Source organism: Protopterus annectens, chromosome 13.part0, assembly GCF_019279795.1.
Source record: "Protopterus annectens isolate FY-2018-M chromosome 13.part0, PAN1.0, whole genome shotgun sequence".
NCBI lineage: Eukaryota > Metazoa > Chordata > Ceratodontiformes > Protopteridae > Protopterus > Protopterus annectens.
The window spans coordinates 724,957,715-724,977,109 of record NC_056747.1 but is presented as its reverse complement, the minus strand read 5'-3'; the positions used below and the strand labels follow the sequence as shown (position 1 = coordinate 724,977,109).

The 19,395-nt window shown below is 41.6% G+C and overlaps 1 protein-coding gene across 3 annotated transcripts in view; it reads left to right on the top strand.

The window, feature by feature from the left end:
- MNT (MAX network transcriptional repressor) overlaps nt 1–19,395 on the top strand; it is a 701,036-nt gene that overhangs the window by 509,193 nt on the left and 172,448 nt on the right. For 2 of the 3 annotated variants that reach the window (XM_044054412.1, XM_044054413.1), the window contains one exon: nt 13,519–13,560. The exons of the other annotated variant lie outside the window; for it this stretch is intronic. In XM_044054412.1, coding sequence (XP_043910347.1) covers nt 13,519–13,560 — 42 coding nt within the window. The remainder of the gene's footprint in view (nt 1–13,518; nt 13,561–19,395) is intronic. 3 annotated transcript variants of the gene reach the window in all.

Genomic DNA, 19,395 nt, shown 5'->3' with positions numbered 1-19,395 from the left:
TTGCATCATGTGGGACAATACTGTTGATCACCAAACAGCCTGTGGCCTGCTTCTCATCTTGGGACTATTGCTAATGTTTTGCTTCTGGTGAGAAGCAAATTAGCATTGCATCCCATGTTTTGCTTCTGGTGGGAAGCAAATGAGCATTGCATCCCAGCAGCATGAAGCTGTGGTGAGACCAGCACCAGTAGTAGTCAGACAGTAGCCATTCACTCGACTCCCTTCTTTTCGTCATTCCTGAGAAGCTAATTATTTGTTTTCAGTAAGTACTGCTTGATTTCTTTTTAACTTCATAATGTGCGCCTAAATATTTCATCATTAAATTTTCAGGGTCTACTTGTTAGTTTCCCCTCAAGTGTTTGGCAGTGCCCTATATAGACACAGACACCTTGAGTGACATTTTTTGTGTAAAAGCGCAATTGAAATTTCACCATTACCTAGTTGCACAAAGGACAACTAGTTTCCAGTGACAAGCACTCTCCCCAGAATTGTAAACCAGATACTCCTGACATTGCTTTATATTCTCACTCCAGCTGTCTAATCAATAAAAAGGGTCTGTTTCCATGGATATGAACTTTCTCACTATCTGTGTGACTAGTTTGGTGGATATGGGCATCCTGAGGCCATGTAAAACTTGCCTCATGTTTACTGACATCCAGTTAATTCTCAAACTGATATGTTATGTGAGAGATGTATTTACGCAATGTCACTGGAGGCAAAGCTCTTACATAAAAGTACTCATAATGTCAGTAAGGTTGTCAGTAGTACACACACTGCAACCATCACTCACAATTCAAAGCAGACCTGTAGACTCACATATGCTGAGGCACTTAAATGTAACTTAATGGTTGGGATGATGGCCTAATAGTTAAGGTGTTTGCCTTACGAACACAAGGTACAGTGTTTGAATCTCACAGGGGATAATTGACTAGGCTTAAAATGGCTCGCAAGAGCAGTTAGCCTAGTACTAATCTATAAACCTATAAACCTAAACCTTAAAGACCTCCTAGACAAAGCTGTTGTATCTTTCGGCTTTTCTCTGTTTAGGGGTCGCCACAACGGAACTCCGGTCTGCTAATGATTGGCAGCACATTTTTACGTACCGAGTTTCCAGCCCTGACGCACAACCTTCAACAACAAATGCCCTCATCAGCCCCAAATGCACTATTTCAGTACACCCACATTAACACACATGGTCACATCTCATGGAGTCTCTACTTCTAAGTCCATAAGGCAAGCCGTAATCAAACATTCTGGTCATTGGAGACTCCATCGTTAGGCCCACTGATGTCCCTCTCATCATGCTGAGTAAGAAGAAAGCCACAGTCAGTTGTTTATCAGTGGCTAGGATCCACGACATTACACACGTACTCAGGTCAATGGATCACAAGTAGCAGTATGACTCAATCCTAGTCCATGTGGGTGTGAATGATCTGAGGCATACCTCCATAGACTGTATGAAGAGAGACATCACAGAGCTCTCTGAATATGTCCCAGGCTGTTATGAGCCTAGCACAGAGCAGCATTTTGCCTTCTCCAAGGATGTTGCTACAATAGGAACAAAAGATGACTGACTTTAATAATTGGCTTAGTTTCTGGTGTCATTCTAAGGGGGTGCAATATTTGTCATCGTGGAAGGAGATGGTCAACAGACCATGCTACTCTGCCAGGGATGGTCTGCACCTCTCCCCTCTAGGCTTTCAAATATTACCTAAAACGTTATATTATAATACTTATAATAGTGCCTTTTTTTAGGCAGTGCCAAACTGAAAGTACTTCCGACATAGCAAACAAAAACCAAGAAAATCAAAAGGTGTTACTGCTAGGAGTCTAAACAAAAAGCTCCTCTCCCTAGAAGCTCTGTTCACCCTAGAGAATGCTGATCTTTGTGCGGTCACTGAGACATGGTTTAAAGCCATGGAGAGCACACCTACAGTGCGAGGTTATACTTCCTTCCACACATGTAAACCAACTATTACCCAGACAAGGGACTAAAGCTGGAGGTGTCTCGATTACACCAGAAATAAATGGCCGATGAACCTGAGCTACCCCTTGATTATATCACCATACGCAAAATCTAGTATAGTTTAATTATTCAGTTTATTGTTTGTTTGTGTGTTTTATTAGTTATGTATCATGCACATATACTTATTTATTATATTTGTATATATTTTCATCTAATATATTTTTTATTCAATATTTTTCTATATGTATTAGACACACAGCGTAGTTGAACATAGTTTTCACATTTTCATTATTTACATTTTAAGGTATAGGCTAGATGTTAGTTAACTATACAGTTGTCTTTGCATGTCATCTCAATACATTTGTTTATAATATATTAAATAGTTTTTTGTTTGTTGCTTTAGATTTAAGTTCAATTTTAATGTGACTACATTAGATGCAATACTATATAAACGTTGATAGGCAAGCCGTAACATCATTTAATATATAGGTATTATGGCATTAATATACATAGGCTTGTGTTAACATAGTAAGAACACTATGGATGCATTGGTTTTTATGTAGTTGATTTGATACTACAGAAATCAAATAATAGGATTAAAAATTTTTGGTAGTTAATTAATTTATTTGTTTTAACATTTCAAAAAGTTAACAGTTTCATGTCTTCACATATATTCTTTGACTGCATGTGCAGTTTATTTAATAATTTATGAGATGTTATTCTTTGCTTTGTTTTATACTTGTGTTGCTTCCAAAAGGAACGTGACATCTTTACTTGACTCTAACAGAGCATGTTTAATTAATTAGTGAATTATTCTTTTAATTAGGTGATTATTTAATGAGTATAGAATTGAATTTCACAGCCTTTACTATATAAATATGAATTGGTAATGTAAGTTATTAGATCTGATGAAGCGTACGATGTAGGTACGCGAAAGCGATCATCTGTTTTATTCTTTATTCTTTGTACTCGTATTAAATACTTTACTACAGCTCGTGGCAGTCCGACTTGGTTTTTTGGATTTTAAAATCTAGTACCACTTACTTGCAAGTTATAGGTCCTTCTCTATGACCAAGGAAACCCATACCATGTATTTAAACTTATTGGAAACACTCACCATCCAACAACCCAGTATCATATTCATGGGCGACTGTAATTACCTCACTATTAAATGGGATTCCTATATGACACCAAACGTATAGGCACAGAGATTCCTGGACTTTTTAAACACAAGCTCCGTGGGCCAGATTGTCAATACACCAACCAGTCCTGCAACAATACTGGATCTGGTGCTCACTAATATGGGAGAGTGCTGCACACCCCCTAGTGTAAAGTCTTCCCTGATAAGATCAGACCACAAAATGGTCTTCTTTGAAGTAAAAATAAAACCTGGACCCCCAGCTAACCCTGGAATATACAGGAACTACTCTAAACCGTGAGAACACTGCTGCCTATGCAGAACTGTTCACAGAAACCCTATACGAGCATGTTAATAGCTGCATTGAGGCAGCTGTGCCCACCAGGAAAAAGTACAGAACTAACTCAAAAAACAAGCCACCTTGGACATATAGTCTACCAGAGTGAAATTTGAGGTAAATTTGATCTCCCAGGCCAAGGACAACCACAGGGCATTATTTATCTATGTCCTTAATGTCAAAGGCAATACACAGTTGTTACCAGAGCTCATTGTAAATGGAGTCACCTATACTGAACAGAAGATATAGCAAACGTATAGGGCAAGAAATTCAGTTCTAACTTTACCCCTCTCTTCCCCTCAACCTTCCCTCAGGAAATACCATCAAATTTAACTCCCTCTGCTATCCATAGGGAACAGGTCCTTAATGTTCTCTGTAAGGCCAGGAGCACTGCATCAGTGGGCCTAGACAATATCCCAGGATGCCTTCTAAACAGCATGAAACATGACACTTCAGGCCCACTGGAATTGCTATTTAACTGTAGCCTCCAAACAGACTTCATTCCTCATGAGTGGAGAACAGCAACAGTCATCCCACTGCAGAAAAGTGAGCCATCTATGGACACTGGAAAATAAGACCCACAAGTCTCACTAGTCTTATATGCCAAGCCATTGAAATAATTATCATGGAAATGGTCAGTAATGATATAGTAAACCTCCAGACACTGGACCCAACCTAGTTTGGTTCCATCAGGGGCAGGTAATGCCTACTCAGCCTGGTGGACATCCTTGAGGAGGTTGCCAAAGTAATGGATGAGGGCAGAATAGTTCACATTGCATACCTTGATCTAGCCAAAGTGTTTTGACACAATACCCACTTCTAGCATTGTTGACAAACTTAAGAGTGTAGGCACAAACCTGTATGTCACCGGTGGATAGCCAAATGGCTCACAGACAGGACCCAGGAAGTTAGAATTGGAGAGTCCACTTCTACAAAGAGGCCAGTCACAAATGGAGTCCCTCAGGGATCAGTCTTTGGAATGCTCCTTTTTGGCATTTACTTCTCAGAAGTCAAGGCCAATGTTAGTGATCTCTGGATGACTAAATATGCAGATGATTGCAAATCAATTGTTGTAATCCACTTTTTATAGGGGCAATCATGGCAGAGTTGGCCCCTTAAGTGGACGCAGACTGCAGAGTTCAAGTAAGTCCACAAAACTAGGGACCTTGTGGGGCTTTCTTTGACAGACAACTTAGCCATCCCTTAATGGTTGCCCGACTGCTCCCCTCCGAAGACATTCAGGAGTTGGCTATCCCCCTAGTGTCCTGTTTAAAAAAATGACACTCAGTCAGGATTCTTGGGTAGAAAGGATAATATCCAGATGCTATAAACTTCCCTTTTCCCCTCTTCCTCCTCTGCTATGTCAGCCTTTCCCAGATGTGCCACCCTCTCAATAAAAAGTGGCCTGAAGTGAAAGTCTCTTTTAGCAAAAGAGCCCTCAAGAGGTCCCAGTATAGCAGACAGGGTAAGGTTTTTATTCAAGATTCTTTTTGGTTCTAAAGAAAAACAAGGACCTCAGGCCAACCTCGAACCTAAGCAGAATCAACTAATATGTAATGAAGACTGTTCAGAATGGTCATGGTGCAAGGAATTTTCTTTGTCTACAAGAAAATTAATGGAAGTGCTTGATCAACCTTCAGAATGATTATCTTCATATCAAAATAGCCAAGGGTGTCGAGAAGATGCCTATGCTTTTACCAGGGAACCTTTCACATTCACTTCAGAGCATGTCCTTTGGTCTCACGACAGTACCACCCCACCCCTTGGTTTTCACCAAGTACATGGCAGTGGTAGTAGCTCACCTGAAACTACATGGGATTAGCATGTTTACATATCCAGATGAGTGGCTTCTTGCTGCTACAATAAAAGAATCCCTGATCAAGGCCAGAGACTACTTGTTTCAGCTCTGTCTGTCCTTGGGCATTTCTGTAAACAATGAAAAATCAAATCTGCAACCATCTGAAGCAATTCTGTTCATTGGATGCCACTTGGGCACAGCTGCATGCATTGTTTCCCTTCCTTCGGATAGAGAGCTCAAATCATGAGGTATTCGATTCACAATCGCCTTCAGTTTTCATCTCCACCAGTGGTCCTAGTCATTTGATTCCTGGGACTGTTTGTGTATTTCATACTAATGGTACATCCTGTTCGGTTCCATTTGAAAATATTACAGTGGCCACTCTGAGCACAGTGGTCACAGGTAACAGATCATCATTCTATGCCCATAATAGTCTTCCATCTTTGCAAAGTTTAGCTACATTTCCATTCCTCGGTGTTGCCTAACCCCAGGTCTTCTCAACCTCAGGTTAACCGCCTGGTTTCTCTAGTTCTATTGCTTGCCAGAGACCCTTCCTTGTCTCATGATGTGGTGCCAATTCTTTCTGCATCACAAAAGGATTATACTTGTAAAGTATACCATAGCAAATGGAACAAATTTTAAGACTGGGCAAACGCTGTTCCACAGATATTACTTTTCTTCTTGCAACTGTTTCTTCAAGTTCCAGTTTTTCAACCCTCGGTGCAATTGTTCACAATCTCCACCTTTCAGCGATGCACTGACTCCTGATCTTAAGCATCACACAGGCTTCATAGCACCTTTCTAAACTGAACGTTTCTACTCTGCACTCTGATTAGGGAACTGTTTTTTTTTCTATGTGAAGTGTGGCAAATGGCAGAGAATTTTTGAATAGCACTTAGCGAAAAGGCAAAAATACTCCATGGCTAGTTGTCCGAAGGGGCGATCATGGGGAAATAACACAACAGGATGGGAAAGTTCAAGTTGCAGAAGTTGATCTAAACCTTTTCAAAGAGGTGGTGTGTCCCTGGAAGAAAACTTGACAGTGGTTAAGCCATTAAGGCTGTAAATGATTTACTTTACAGTTGTAAATGAGCTGAAACTGAAACTAGTGAAACCGTTACAGTCATAGGAAGATGGGGTCATGTACTTGCGCTGAAGAAAAGTGGTTGTCAATCCATTCCACAAGAGTTTGGAGCAAGATCTGTCTGGGCTTAAGAAAAGTGGAATGCAATTCAATTTCACAAGGGTTTGGAGCAAGAGGAAGATGGTGAAACAGGAGGTAAGTTAGTTTCACCTTCATAGTACAGAAAACAGGAAACTCCCTACTTAAATGGGGAGCATGGAGAGTGGCATAATGTTTGATGTCTTTTACCTTACAGACACAAGATGCAGGGTTTGATTGTCAAGCGGAGTAATTGGCTAGGCTTAAAATGGTCCACAAGGGCAGTTAGCCTAATATTAATCTATGAACTACTTTGATTTTGCTGTTTGTGACTAAGTCCAGCTAGCCCACTTCTTTCCCAAATACCACATTCAGAAAGTTCCTGTCACAATGCATGGGCAGTTTCCCACCATTTTCCTGCCAGCTTGATTGATAAGGACATCTTGAGACAATGTAGCAATTGCTTCATGTATACCAACAATCATTTACTCCTAAAGCAAACTAAACCTGTGTGAGAGATGCAAATACACTGTGGAATTGGAGTCAATCCTCTCATGTAAAATCAAACTAGACATCGAACAGATTGTCAGCACAATGCTTCACCTCTCACACAAAATAAGGTCAGGACACACAAACCCACATATGTGGAGGTACACACTAAAAGCCTACCAAAAGAACAGAGACCTCCCAAACACACGCCAGACACACTCAACACTAAGCATAAAGTAACCACTACACATATCAACACACACATCCGTGTCTCAACAAATAAGCCCCTAAAGCAAAATACATCAAATGTCTTGGTAATAGGTGACTCTATAATGAGACACACAGATGTCCCCCTCACAAACTGCACAAGGAGAAGGTCATGGGTAGTTGCCTATCATGTGCCAGGGTCTGACAAATCACGTGTGCACTCAAGTTACTTAATAACAAGTACCGTTATGAGACTGTCATAATCCATGTTGGAGTGTATGACTTGAGACGTACCTCTCTGGACTATATGAAGAGAGACATGATGGAAGTCTCTAATTATGTGTACCCGGACAGATGTGTCCCTAGCCCTAAGCAGTATCCTACTCTCCCCCAGGATAGTGACACAATATAAAAAAAAAAATGATTGACTTCAACAATTGGCTCAGCTTCTGGTGTCAGTCTAGGGGGATCCGGTATCTGTCAGTCTGGGCGGATATGGTAGACAGACCTTGCTGCTTTGCTAGAGATGGTCTGCACCTGTCTCCCCTAGGCTTTCGGATACTGGCAAAGGCCCTAGACTTCCTTTTTTTAGGCAATGTCAAAAACAAATTTTCCAGCATAAAATCTAATTGAGACAAACTCAGGGTCATGCTGCTTAATGATAGGAGTTTAAACACGAAACTGCACACCTTGGAAGCACTCTCCTCACCTTGGAGGATGCTGACGTCTGTGCAGTTACCGAGACATAGTTCAAGGCCGCTGAGAGCACTCTGGCCATGCAAGTCTACAATGCCTTCCCCATGTTCAGACCTCAAAATGAGCATGAAGGAACCAAAGGTGGAGGTGTATCCATCCTTTATTAAAACCAAATACACTTCAAGACTGCTCAAACAGCATGACTCTCTCAAACTACTCCATGTCCAGTTAACTGTTGGGAAAGTACCATACTACATCATTGCTAGCTATAGATTTCCCAGCATGAACCAGGATAAGCACACCACCTACCTCAGTTTACTGGAATCCCTCGCCATACAGCCCAACACCTTAGTCATGGGAGATTTCAGCTATCCTTCCGTAGACTGGGGGACATACCCAAGCAAAAACATGTTTGCCCAGAGGTTCCTGGACTTTAAGACAAATGCTCTGGAATAGGTAGTCTGCACTCCCACTAGGGGATCTAATGTTCTGGATATAGTACTTACCAACATGGGGGGATCCCTGTACTTCCCAATGTATGATGCCCTCCCTGGTTAGGTCAGACCACAAATCAGTCTCATTTGAAGTAATTGCTCGAACTGGCACCCTCACAGGAACAGAAATTATAAGAAAAACTTCACCAAAGCTAACTACAGCATTCTACGCAATGGTATAAAAAGCTTTATGCCACCCACAGTCGCAGACACCAATGATAGTATGCAGAAGTGTACGTGAATGCCCTGTACAAACACTTAAGCGACCAAATAAACTCTGCTGTACCTGAACAGATCAAAACCAGGTCTTCCTGTAAAAACAAGCCACCGTGGTGGACTTCAAGTATAAACAGATTATATAACGAGAAGAAACTTGTTGTCCACAAACAAGAGGGATATCACTCTGCAGAGGAAGAGCTCCCTCCTAAGCCTAAACAGGAAAATCAGAAATATTTTAGTCTTCTAAAGCAAATTACGAAAATAAAATCGCATCCCTAACCAAAGCTAATCATAAGGCATTCTTTAACTACATCCAAAGTCTAAAAGGGAATGCCCAGCTATGTGCTGAGTTGGTTGTAGATGGGATCACTAACACTACACTGGAAGATATCACCAGCCTGCAAACTGACAGATTCAGCACAAACTTCATCCTCCCCATCCCTACCTACCATATTCCAAAACTTGCCTAACACCAGTCTCCTGTCTAGTATCTCTAGAGAAAAGGTCATCTCTGCACTCGCCAAGGCCAAAAACATGGCCTCAGTGGGACCAGATAATATCCCAGGTTGTTTATTAAACAATCTAAAACAAGACCTAGTGGACCCACTTGGTGTTCTGTTTAATCATAGCTTGAGAACTGGCTAGGTTCCTGCAGAGTGGAGAGCAGTAACAGTAATCCCCCTGCACAAAGGGAGGCCTTCAACTGACCCTGAGAACTACAGACCCATAAGTCTAACCAGCCTCGTCTGCAAGGCCATGGAGAGAATTATCATGGACTTTATCAACAAGGACCTAGGCGACCTCCAAACTCTGGACCCAATCCAGTTTGGCTTCATTACAGGTAGATCATGCTTATTAAACCTGGTACACTACTTTGAGAATGTCACCAAAGCCACGGACAAAGGTAAGACAGTGCACACAGCCTATCTCGACCTTGCCAGATAGAGATTAACCCTTACATTAATAGATGGGTAGCCAATTGGCTAACCAACAGAGCACATTCTGTCAGAACTGGTGACTCAACCTCCAGCAGTAGACCCGTTATCAGTGAAGTACCACAGGGGTCTGTGCTGGGCCCCTTACTGTTTGCATCCATTTCTCAGAAGTCCAGGCCAAAGTAGACACCCTTTGGCTCACCAGCTTTGCTGATGATTGCAAAGTGGGACCAGTCATTCAGTCCCCCCAATGATGTCAACATATTACAAGAAGGGCTAAGAGAAAGCACTGACTGGTGCCAAAACCATGGTCTAAAACTAAGTGCAAAAAAATGCATTATTATTCCCTTTGGCAGAACAGATTTTCTTTCAAATTACAATATTGACAGCAACTCCCGGAGTTCCAACCCAGTGGTGCGAGACTTGGGAACACAGGTTGATAGCAATCTGAACTTTGACCACCAAGTTTCCACAGTGGTAAGGAAAGCCTTCTGCGTAGAGCACCTCATAAGCAAGGGCATAGCATCCAGGTCAAGGGATGTTATAACTCCACTGTACTTGACCCTCATCAGACCACTAATAGAGTATAGTGTACCCTTTTGCATGTACCTCAACAGACACCTGCAGTAGCTGGAGAGATTTCAGAGGTTTCTCCCTGAGAAAATACAGGGAATCCAAACCAAGACCTTTGTGGACAGGCTGAAAGACCTGTCACTTTAGTCTGTATCTTATAGGCTGCTGAGAGGTGACTTGTGCCTAGCCTATAGGGGAGTCTCCAACTTTGTCCTAATGGAAATGTTGCACATCCACAAATCAAATGGCTCGAGTCACTTGCTCTAGGGATCTCAGCCTAGCTTGTGACATTAACAGATCATGCTGGAAAGACAAATATGTCTCCCAGAGACTGACACTTCGCTGGAATAGACTTCCTATTCACATAAAACAGACCTCCTCACTGACCCTTTTCAAACACAACCTAGATAATTGGATGGGAGACCACAAACTCACCCTTGGGGTGACACCCATGTCCCTCATAGACAGGAGTAGTCAGTGTTGATCACAGACCCACTCTGTTCATAAATTCTTTCTATGAATTACCCAAAAAAGAACAGATGGGGATACTTGGGATTAACATGGCTATGCTTGTAAAGGCTCTAGGGCTGCTAGCCTATGAACATGTTAAGTATGTGAAATAAGGTGACATAAAAGGCCCTAGGCAGCATGGACTCACAGTATAGAGATCATGCCAGGAAAAAAAATAAGAATGTTCTGTCTAGATGAATGAAGAATGGTGAGGTGGATGTGCCTTTTCTGCATGTTGTCAGATCCTTTGACACAGTACTACAAAAAGGACTAGTGCAGACACTTTGTAGCCAGGAATGATAGAGGGCTAAAAGCTTGCTGCATAGTAGGTCATATAGTGTGATGTTAAATGTTGTCTGCAGTGGGCAAAAGGAAGAGATTAGTAGTGGGGTTGTACAGGGGTCAGTACAGGGACCAGTCCTCATTACTTGGGTAACTGATATCACTGAGGAGCTGGAAGGAAAACTCTGCAGATGATTCTAAAGGTCTGCTTTTGAACAGATACACAGGGCACAGGGCAATGTGAAGACCAAAAAGCAGAGTATGGAAAGGTTGCAGCTTCTGTACCAATGTTTGCGCATGAAGCAGATAAGATTAGAACTTCCAGAACACAAATGCACAAATTGGGAGGGTGGCCTAATGGTTAAGGTGTTTGCCTTACAAGCACAAGGTGCAGGGTTTGAATCTCACAAGGGATAATTGGCTAGGCTCGCAAGGGCAGTTAGCTTAGTACTAACCTATGAACCTATGAAATTGCAACTTATCAGTATCTTTTTTTTCCTCATAGAAAATCATTACCAGTGTTGTTACTGTTACAGCACTGGCTATGGTTACATTTTTTTTCTCTTTCCTTCACAGGTGTATGACCATGGCATTAGCAGATGTAAGTAAAGAGTGTGTGTGGGGCAGGGGGGAGTGTTTTCCTTCAGGAACATTTTTAATGCGTTTTTCATCTGGATGACGTTACAGCTGGTTTTGTTTGGTTGTATAATTGCTGGGATGTAACTCGAGGAATCATAGCAGCTTACAGTTAAAAAAGGTGTAAAGCGATGAACCTTGGAAAGCTAGAAGGAAAATCCAAGCAAAGACTGCCTAACAGAAGTTGAAGTATTGTCAGTAATAGATGTGGAAAGAGACTTTGGGGTACTTTTTCATTTTATTTACTTGCAGAAAATCATCATGTGAAGACTGTAGGAAAACCTGGGGGATTCTGTGATGGAGATAGAGAGCTTCACCAGTGGGGTAGGGCTGAGGAATATTCTAGTGTATGTAACAGCTGCTCAATTTAGATGGTGCAAGTTGTACACACTTAAGATGGGGTGTCATAACAGAGACGTAGATGTAGTAAAAGAAAATGTTTAACATTCAAGAAAGCAGCATTTTTCACAAGGGGCACTACACACTAAGAAAATATACACTTTTGATTATAGATGTAAGATTACTTTGCTGGATATGGTTAGAAGTATGTGTAACTGAGAAGGTCGTTGCACATACATAGAATAGTCTTCCACAACATGAGTGGATTCAACCACTGTGGAAGAATTTAAGGAGGCATGGGACCGACATAAAGCTGCCCTTCAGGAGAGGTAGTTTCCGTGTGTCAGAGACTCATTGGAAGGTGTACATAGTGTGTTCATGGGTGATGCCCTGCAGATGACTGGACAGGAAAGGATTGCAATTTCATTGCCTCTTTTTTTCTCCACTGCCTGCAGCTGGCTATTATCTATCATCAGCTCCTCTTGTTGTACACCGAGTTTACAGTATCTGCCCTAGCCTCCCCCAGTCTCTACATAACCTACATGCAGGACTGTGCAACATCACACTGCTGCTGGGAGTGAGGTATGCCTTCCCTCATTCTCAACTCTTGCAGCAGTCTTGTGAGTTCCACTGTGGCTGCCATTGGGGGTACATGCACAAGCTCCAGGCCAAGCATCACATTGCTTGCAATGCAGAGCTTGCCTGGCATTTTGTGCTGTCACTGCAGCAAACCAGGCTGCCTCCCTTTCCCCAGGATGGGTGAGCTGGCATTGGCCCCTCACTCCCCATCCTTCCATGCCCAGTCCCTTTGCTTATAATAGAACACGGGTCATTTAGGACGCAGTTAGGGCTTTATACCTCTGCATCATGGGAGCTCTTTTAGGGTTATTTTTGGCACTGGCTGGTACATTTGTAACCTTCATCCCTTTATTTCTACTCTTACCTTAGTGTTGTGCACATACCAGTATACTGTAACTAACTGCTTTACCACTTCAGCATTTGCAACCATTACACATGTATTGCTAGCGTCTTTTAACTTAGTTGTTAATAGTTTTTGATGAGGATGTACTAATGCTTTCATAAATTCAGTAGTGGCTTACCTGATTAACACATTTAAGTAGGCAAATTATCTGCCCCCTTCCTATTTACCACTGAACTTCTTATCTTGACCTTTGCACTGGAGTTCATGTCACTGAGTACTTAATTCCATAGCACATTAAACTAATGTCTGTATATTTTTTAATAGTAGAAAGATAGGAAGAAAGTACAGTTAGTGTGTGTTACATTTAGACAGCTCCCACCTGCGCTCCTAAATCTAAGTTAACAGCTGTTGCTACATTGTGCTTGGTAGTTGTTAAGTTTGTGAGTGGAAATAGAATTAGTGCCTTAGCCACATTTTTCTTAAATCAGCATGTTCTAGTTTTCATATCACGTAACACCGCTCTGAGTGTACTGACACAAAGAGTGACCTGTTCCATCAAACATTTTTTTTAAGTATGAGATTACATCACAGGTTGCCTTTGGATTAGAGCCCATTTACACACATGCTTAATCAAATTCAGAAAGTGACAACTGTTGTGCATTTTAAATGAGTATGCTGTCTTTTGGCATGCATTGTGAAGAGCATTTTAGAATGGATTTCTATATCAGAATGACATTTGGGGGTCAGATTGACCTGAAACAAGGGAAATCGAAATGTGGCTCAGAGCTTCACTGATTTTTTTGCTTCTATTACAGGGCTGGGACACGGGAAGTGCATAACAAACTGGAAAAAAACAGGTAGGTGAAGCATGCACGAATGATGTCAGGGATTGTGGTTTGTATGTGCTGGCTGCTAGTATGGGACTGGAAATGTGCTACCTTTTGATGCTGTTCCAGGGAGCTGTGTCACTTGTTGACTTTGGAGTGGTTTATGTGAATTATTTGCGCACATCTGAGTGAGAGTCGCGCTACTTAATGGCAGTAGATCACTGTAACTGCTAACAGTTGAATTGTGGAGATGTACTGCTTACAAGTAGTGGAACAGTAGAAGTTTTGGTTTGGTTTGGGTACTGTGGGAGAGGGGTTGTTCTTTCCTGCAAATAGTGGAGATACTCTACTGAGGGCACAGTGGAGGAGAGGAGCTTCTGCCAACTGATAGTTAAACAGTGGATACATGTGATATGATACTAGAATGGTTGTCATGCTGAATCTGCTGTTATTGGAACAGTTACTGTCCACTGCTTATTGACACTGTAAATATGATATGTGATGTAAGTGATAATAGTGGAACAGTGGTGGGTTCATGCTTATTGTTGACTTCAGAACAGCGGTAGGCGTACACTGCCTGCTTATGGTAGGCAGTGATTGTACACTTCCTCTGTACACTGAAACACAGGTAGGTGTTCACTGCCTGCTGAAAGTAGACAATGGGTATTGTTGATACTGACTGACTTACTAGTGGAGTAAATGGTGATGTCTGCTGATAGTGGTATGTTGAAAATACACTTAGTGGTAAAAGCATTGTTTACTGATGGCTGAGAGGTAGAAAGGAAATGCACTGTCTGCAGGTGGAGAAATTGTAAGTGTCGGTGTGTCTGCTACAGAGGACTGTTGTCTGGAACCAGTAAGTTTTGATGTTTAATATAATCATGGTTGACATAACCCCTAAATTCTCCTTATTTTTGCAGACTGAAGATGTGTGTGTGTTTTCTGTAGGAGTTTAGTTCTGAAAAGTTGATTTTTTTTTGCACTATGTACTGTTAGAAAGGAAGTATTTTTTCCAGTCCGAATTACTCTTCAAGCAATCTGATTACTTAGTTTTATAATTCTTTTTAGCTATAGCTGGGCAGATAAATGGCTGTAGGCTGTGATTAATTTGATCTGCACATTGGCATCAGTTTGGTTTTGTTTCATGCTGATGGTTATTGTAGTGCATTACCATATGAGAGTAGAAGTGTTTGAATACCTATCAAAGCTGGCTGGGATTTGTGAGCATTGCATGTTGATAATGAGGCATTTCTTGGTGGCTGTAGCTGTAGCCAGGATACTTTACCAGCTGGTAGGGAAGTAGTAATTGAAATGTGTTTTGGTCATCTTTGTGGTTTGGGCACATTATTTTTGCATAATGGTTGGTCTTAAATGTCTTCCTGCAGTCCTGATTGAGGTTCTTCTTGACAGCAGTTCTGATTAGGCTGCCTGCAGGATCATTTTGTTTGGATATGCTGTTTATTGACAGACTGGGATTTCAAGGTTCTTGTGGTTACATGATTGCATCCTTCTTGTATTGTTGCTTATTGAGTTTTATTTCGGTGATTGTAATTGGGAGGTGTGTAGAGGTTCATAGATTAGTACTAGGCTAACTGCCCTTGCGAGCCATTGTAAGCCTAGCCAATGATCCCTTGTGAGACTCAAACCCCTGCACCTTGTGTTTGTAAGGCAAACACCTTAACCATTAGGCCACCCTCCCAACCCATAATTTGTTGATGGGTTTATGGTTGGTATGTGTGCTTGTTGGTATAATGGTATTTTGTATGCTGACAGCATTTTTAACCAGAATGCCTTACCATTGGTGGTTGTGGATCAGTTACCTTGTCTGTGGTTGTGATGTCTGCCAATGTAGTAGATTAGCTGTAGTTCTGGTCTTGATGGACTTAGCTGACATGTGCCACTTTCTGCCTCCAGAGTATTGCATACCTCTCAACTCTACAGATTATCTCAGAATGTCCAGATTTTTGGTTCATGTTTTTGGTCTGTCCCTCATAAAATTTGATTTTTCTGGCAAATCACTGGGATGATCTGAGGAATGAAGTTACTGAATGATTTCAAATCCTTCAGAAAATGTATGTTGAAACAAATCCTGTTACTTCGGCAACTTTCTAAGCTTATAACAGTAATATTTAAAATATGCCCCTATTTTGGGGCCTTTGTCCCCCCATTTTGTCGGTCTTTGTCCAGATTTCTTGCACTAAAAGGTTGAGAGGTATAGTTCAGTATACCCTACTGGTTTGAGAATCCTGTTTGCTATGATATGAGTAGTTGGTGGATTATTGATTGCTGGCATTGCATTGGCTACAACACACAGTATACCCTACTGGTTGGAGAATCCTGGTTGCTATGATATGAGTAGTTGGTGGATTATTGATTGCTGACATTCCATTGGCTACAACACATTGTTTAGTGATGTTAACTAGACTTTGATGTGTGTGTGAATCATCTGTGAAGTGACATGGAATGTTGATTCTGCATTAATTTCAGTGCCAGTGTTTGTGACTGGAATGCACAGCCAGTTACCAGAGGAATTGTTTTGAATGCTGTTCATGCTGTGATGGGTTAATAAGGTCCATGGCTATTTCGCACTGCCTCCTATGAATACCTCTGGGATGTACTACCCAACAATGGGACCAGCTTGAAAGCCCTTGATGAAGGCTTCAGTTAAAAAATTAAGCTCCGATGTGGTTAGGATTGTTTCAATAATTTAAATAATTTTTCTTTATAACTTTCTAAACTGCTATATGGAGAGATTGGGTTTTCTGTTTGTCTAGTGTTGTGCATGGCTATTTTTTTTATTTAATTCACTGTTTCCATTTTGTTTTTTTTTTTTCACTGAATTATGTCTAGTTTTTGGTATTTTGATCCAATGGGGTGTTTGTTATTTCTAAAAAAATGGCTGTAAGTCAAAAGACCTCAGTACTTTGCTGTAACCATTGTTTTCCACTGTTGACATGGCAGTGCTCCATTTTACAGCCAGTCTGAAGGACCTGCTCCAGTTGGATGTTAGCCGGTCCTGATTTTGCTGATTTTACATTTTACTCTGCAATTAAAAAGTCACTACTCTGCCATTTTCAAGACTTGTGAATCATAGCTGGTCTTCCTGTTTTTATTTTAAGGTTTTGACACCTTACTCAGGTTCTCTCTATATAGGATGATGATATGGCCTTTGTTTAAAGGTTTTCCTTATGGGAGTGCATGCCACATCAGATTAAAGGAAGTGGGCTAGAGGACTTCCTCTTCGTACATGTCTTGGAAGGGCATCTCCTCTCTTTTTTGCCATCAGCCTGCTACAGCCTTCTGTCTTCCATGAGTTGATTCCCCACCAATTGGGAACAGTTGATTCTCTTATAAATTGCAAGTCTGTGATGACACTGCCATTTTGTGAGGTTAGGTCTTATGTAGCTTAATTCCTTTGTGTTCACTACCCTTGATCTGTGATGTAGAATAGTTGCTGCAGGAATTACTTGCATCGTCCTGCAGGATATCATAACAGTATGCCTCTGGCACCAGGACAGCATGTGACTTTTTTCTTTCCAATAGTCCGCCTACTCCTCATCCATGGGTCTTGCTTATCACTTGGACTGGCAGGGCTAAACACATTAGTACCAGTTATTTCCTTCCTCAAAGGAACAAAATCAATTCACTGAAACTTCTGGCATTTCCAGCATTCTCCCAAGAGAATCTTGCTAAATCTAAAAAACTTTTAACATTTTGTTTAAGCTTGCATTTTTTTTTTCAACCTACTTTTGAGTCAGCTAGTAAAGTTTCCTTGCAGCAAACACATTTATACTGTGGACTATCTTAAGCTGTGCCCATATGCTTAACACCAGATTATTTTGAGTTTTTACAAAATTTAGTCCGCTACCAGCCATTGCTGGGCCTGGTACCTGCAGGCTTAGCCAGAAATCAGAATTTGACAGGACCTTCTTTGTGCTGTGCCCCCTCTTCTCAGTCTGTGTCTTGGATAAGATGGCTAGACCTAGAGAGAACCAGACAGAAAAAGAAAGGGACCACAGAGGGAGAAGTTGGGGGGGGGGGGGAGTATTACACACCTGCTATAGTCTGCAAAATGCCCTCAGCATAAGCCTCTCCATTTTGTGTGTGTGTATATTCTTCCGCGCCTGAAAAGGCCAGAATGCTATCTCACTAAATGCATTCCCCTCAGCAAGAGGTCTAACTTGTATTACAGATCTGTCCCTTGCTTAGTCACTACACAGTGGTAATTTCATCCAGTCTGATGTCCCGGGGGGGGGGGGGGTAAAACGTTTGGATTAAGCAGCCCTTTTGTTGGTCCATACAGACAGTGAGGTAGCCAGTGTGCTACTTTTCATACCCACCTGTTTGCAATTTCCAAGCACTGGTCCCAGTCCAGGGAGACAGTAACAAGCTGTCATTGGCTGTTCTACAGCTATACAAAGTGTACCTTTTATATTAGATGGGGATTTGCCAGGTCTCCTGTTACAATTTTGCTGGCAAAGAGTCTACGCCTATTTTCTGGTGCTGTATCTCCCTCTCCCCAACACACGCATTTTATAGTGTTAAATGCTGAGCTGTTAGTCCCCCAATACACAGGCAAACATACATTATTCCCATCATCAGCGTTTGCAAGGTAGCAAATATTTGCTTCTGTGGATGTCAACCTTGTGTCACATACCAGGCGAATTTGTCCAGGATACACCAGAGATACAGACATCAGTTGCAGGCATATTTCCTATCCCAGTAAGAGTCCCAAGTCACAAGACACTGCTAGCTGGAATAATTTTTGAATGAGAGTTATCCTTTGCTGCAGTGGACCTGAAAGGAATGCAGTCAGCTTTATAAGGTCCTATGTAATTCTAGAGATTTTCTTGCGTCTCACAGCCAGAGCGTCTTAGACTAGGATATGTGGTATTCACATTAACAGTGCACCATTGAGAAATAAGCTGAGGCTGCAGGATAGGATTCCTCTCTCCTTCACTTGTAGATGTATTGTGATGGTGCTATTATCTAGTGAATCAAGCCATGCAGCTGAAGTGTTTCTCAAGAGGGTATGTTAGGGAAGTTGCTTAGTCAGGTCAAGGAAATAGGGACTGCTCATAGGCAGGGTCTAGAAAGACTGCTGGAAAAGAAGTTGTTAGGCTATCCTAGTGCTGAAGACAGTTGTTTCATATTCTCCAACCACTGCTTATATCTTAAAAGATGCATCATTATGGTGAGGACTCTGTGTAGCTGCTATTTCCAAGCACATGCATTACTGTGTCTTTGCACTCCATTAACTCTGTGTGCGTTGTTGCAGTACTATCAAACCCCCCCCCCCCCCGACACACACAAACAAGGCAGAATAGCTGGTCTCTTAACTGCTCAATCTCATTTCTGTCACCAAGCCTCCAGCATCTATGGTGCTTCTCCATCTTGAGCCACTGATATCAGAAATAGTAGCCTTTCCTTTGTGCCTTGGGTTTGGCTGGTGATTACCCAAGGCTTTACACCCCACTTTCTTTACTGATGCCTGTCTTTTCAGTAGTCTAGGATGTACTTGAACCAGCCTTTGTTTGTTTCCCTTTTTCTTGCAATGTAAACAACCTGTGCTGCTCTGGCATGCTCTCTTTAACTCTGCACACAATAGAATATTGAGATAAACTAAGTCCCCAAGCGTTCTGTAGGATGTCTTAAGAAATAAGGCATGATAGGGTGTGTTACTTGTAATAGCATCATTTGTGTAATCGTGTAGTACAGACAGTAACCTGACCTTTCCCAATAATGATATTTGCAAATAACACCGAAAGCCGGATTGATTTAATATTGTCATGATTTCTAACAATATTCCTAAAAATATTTCTTCTCTGTTTAACTTGGCTACAGAAAAGTTTTTGTGCAATATTG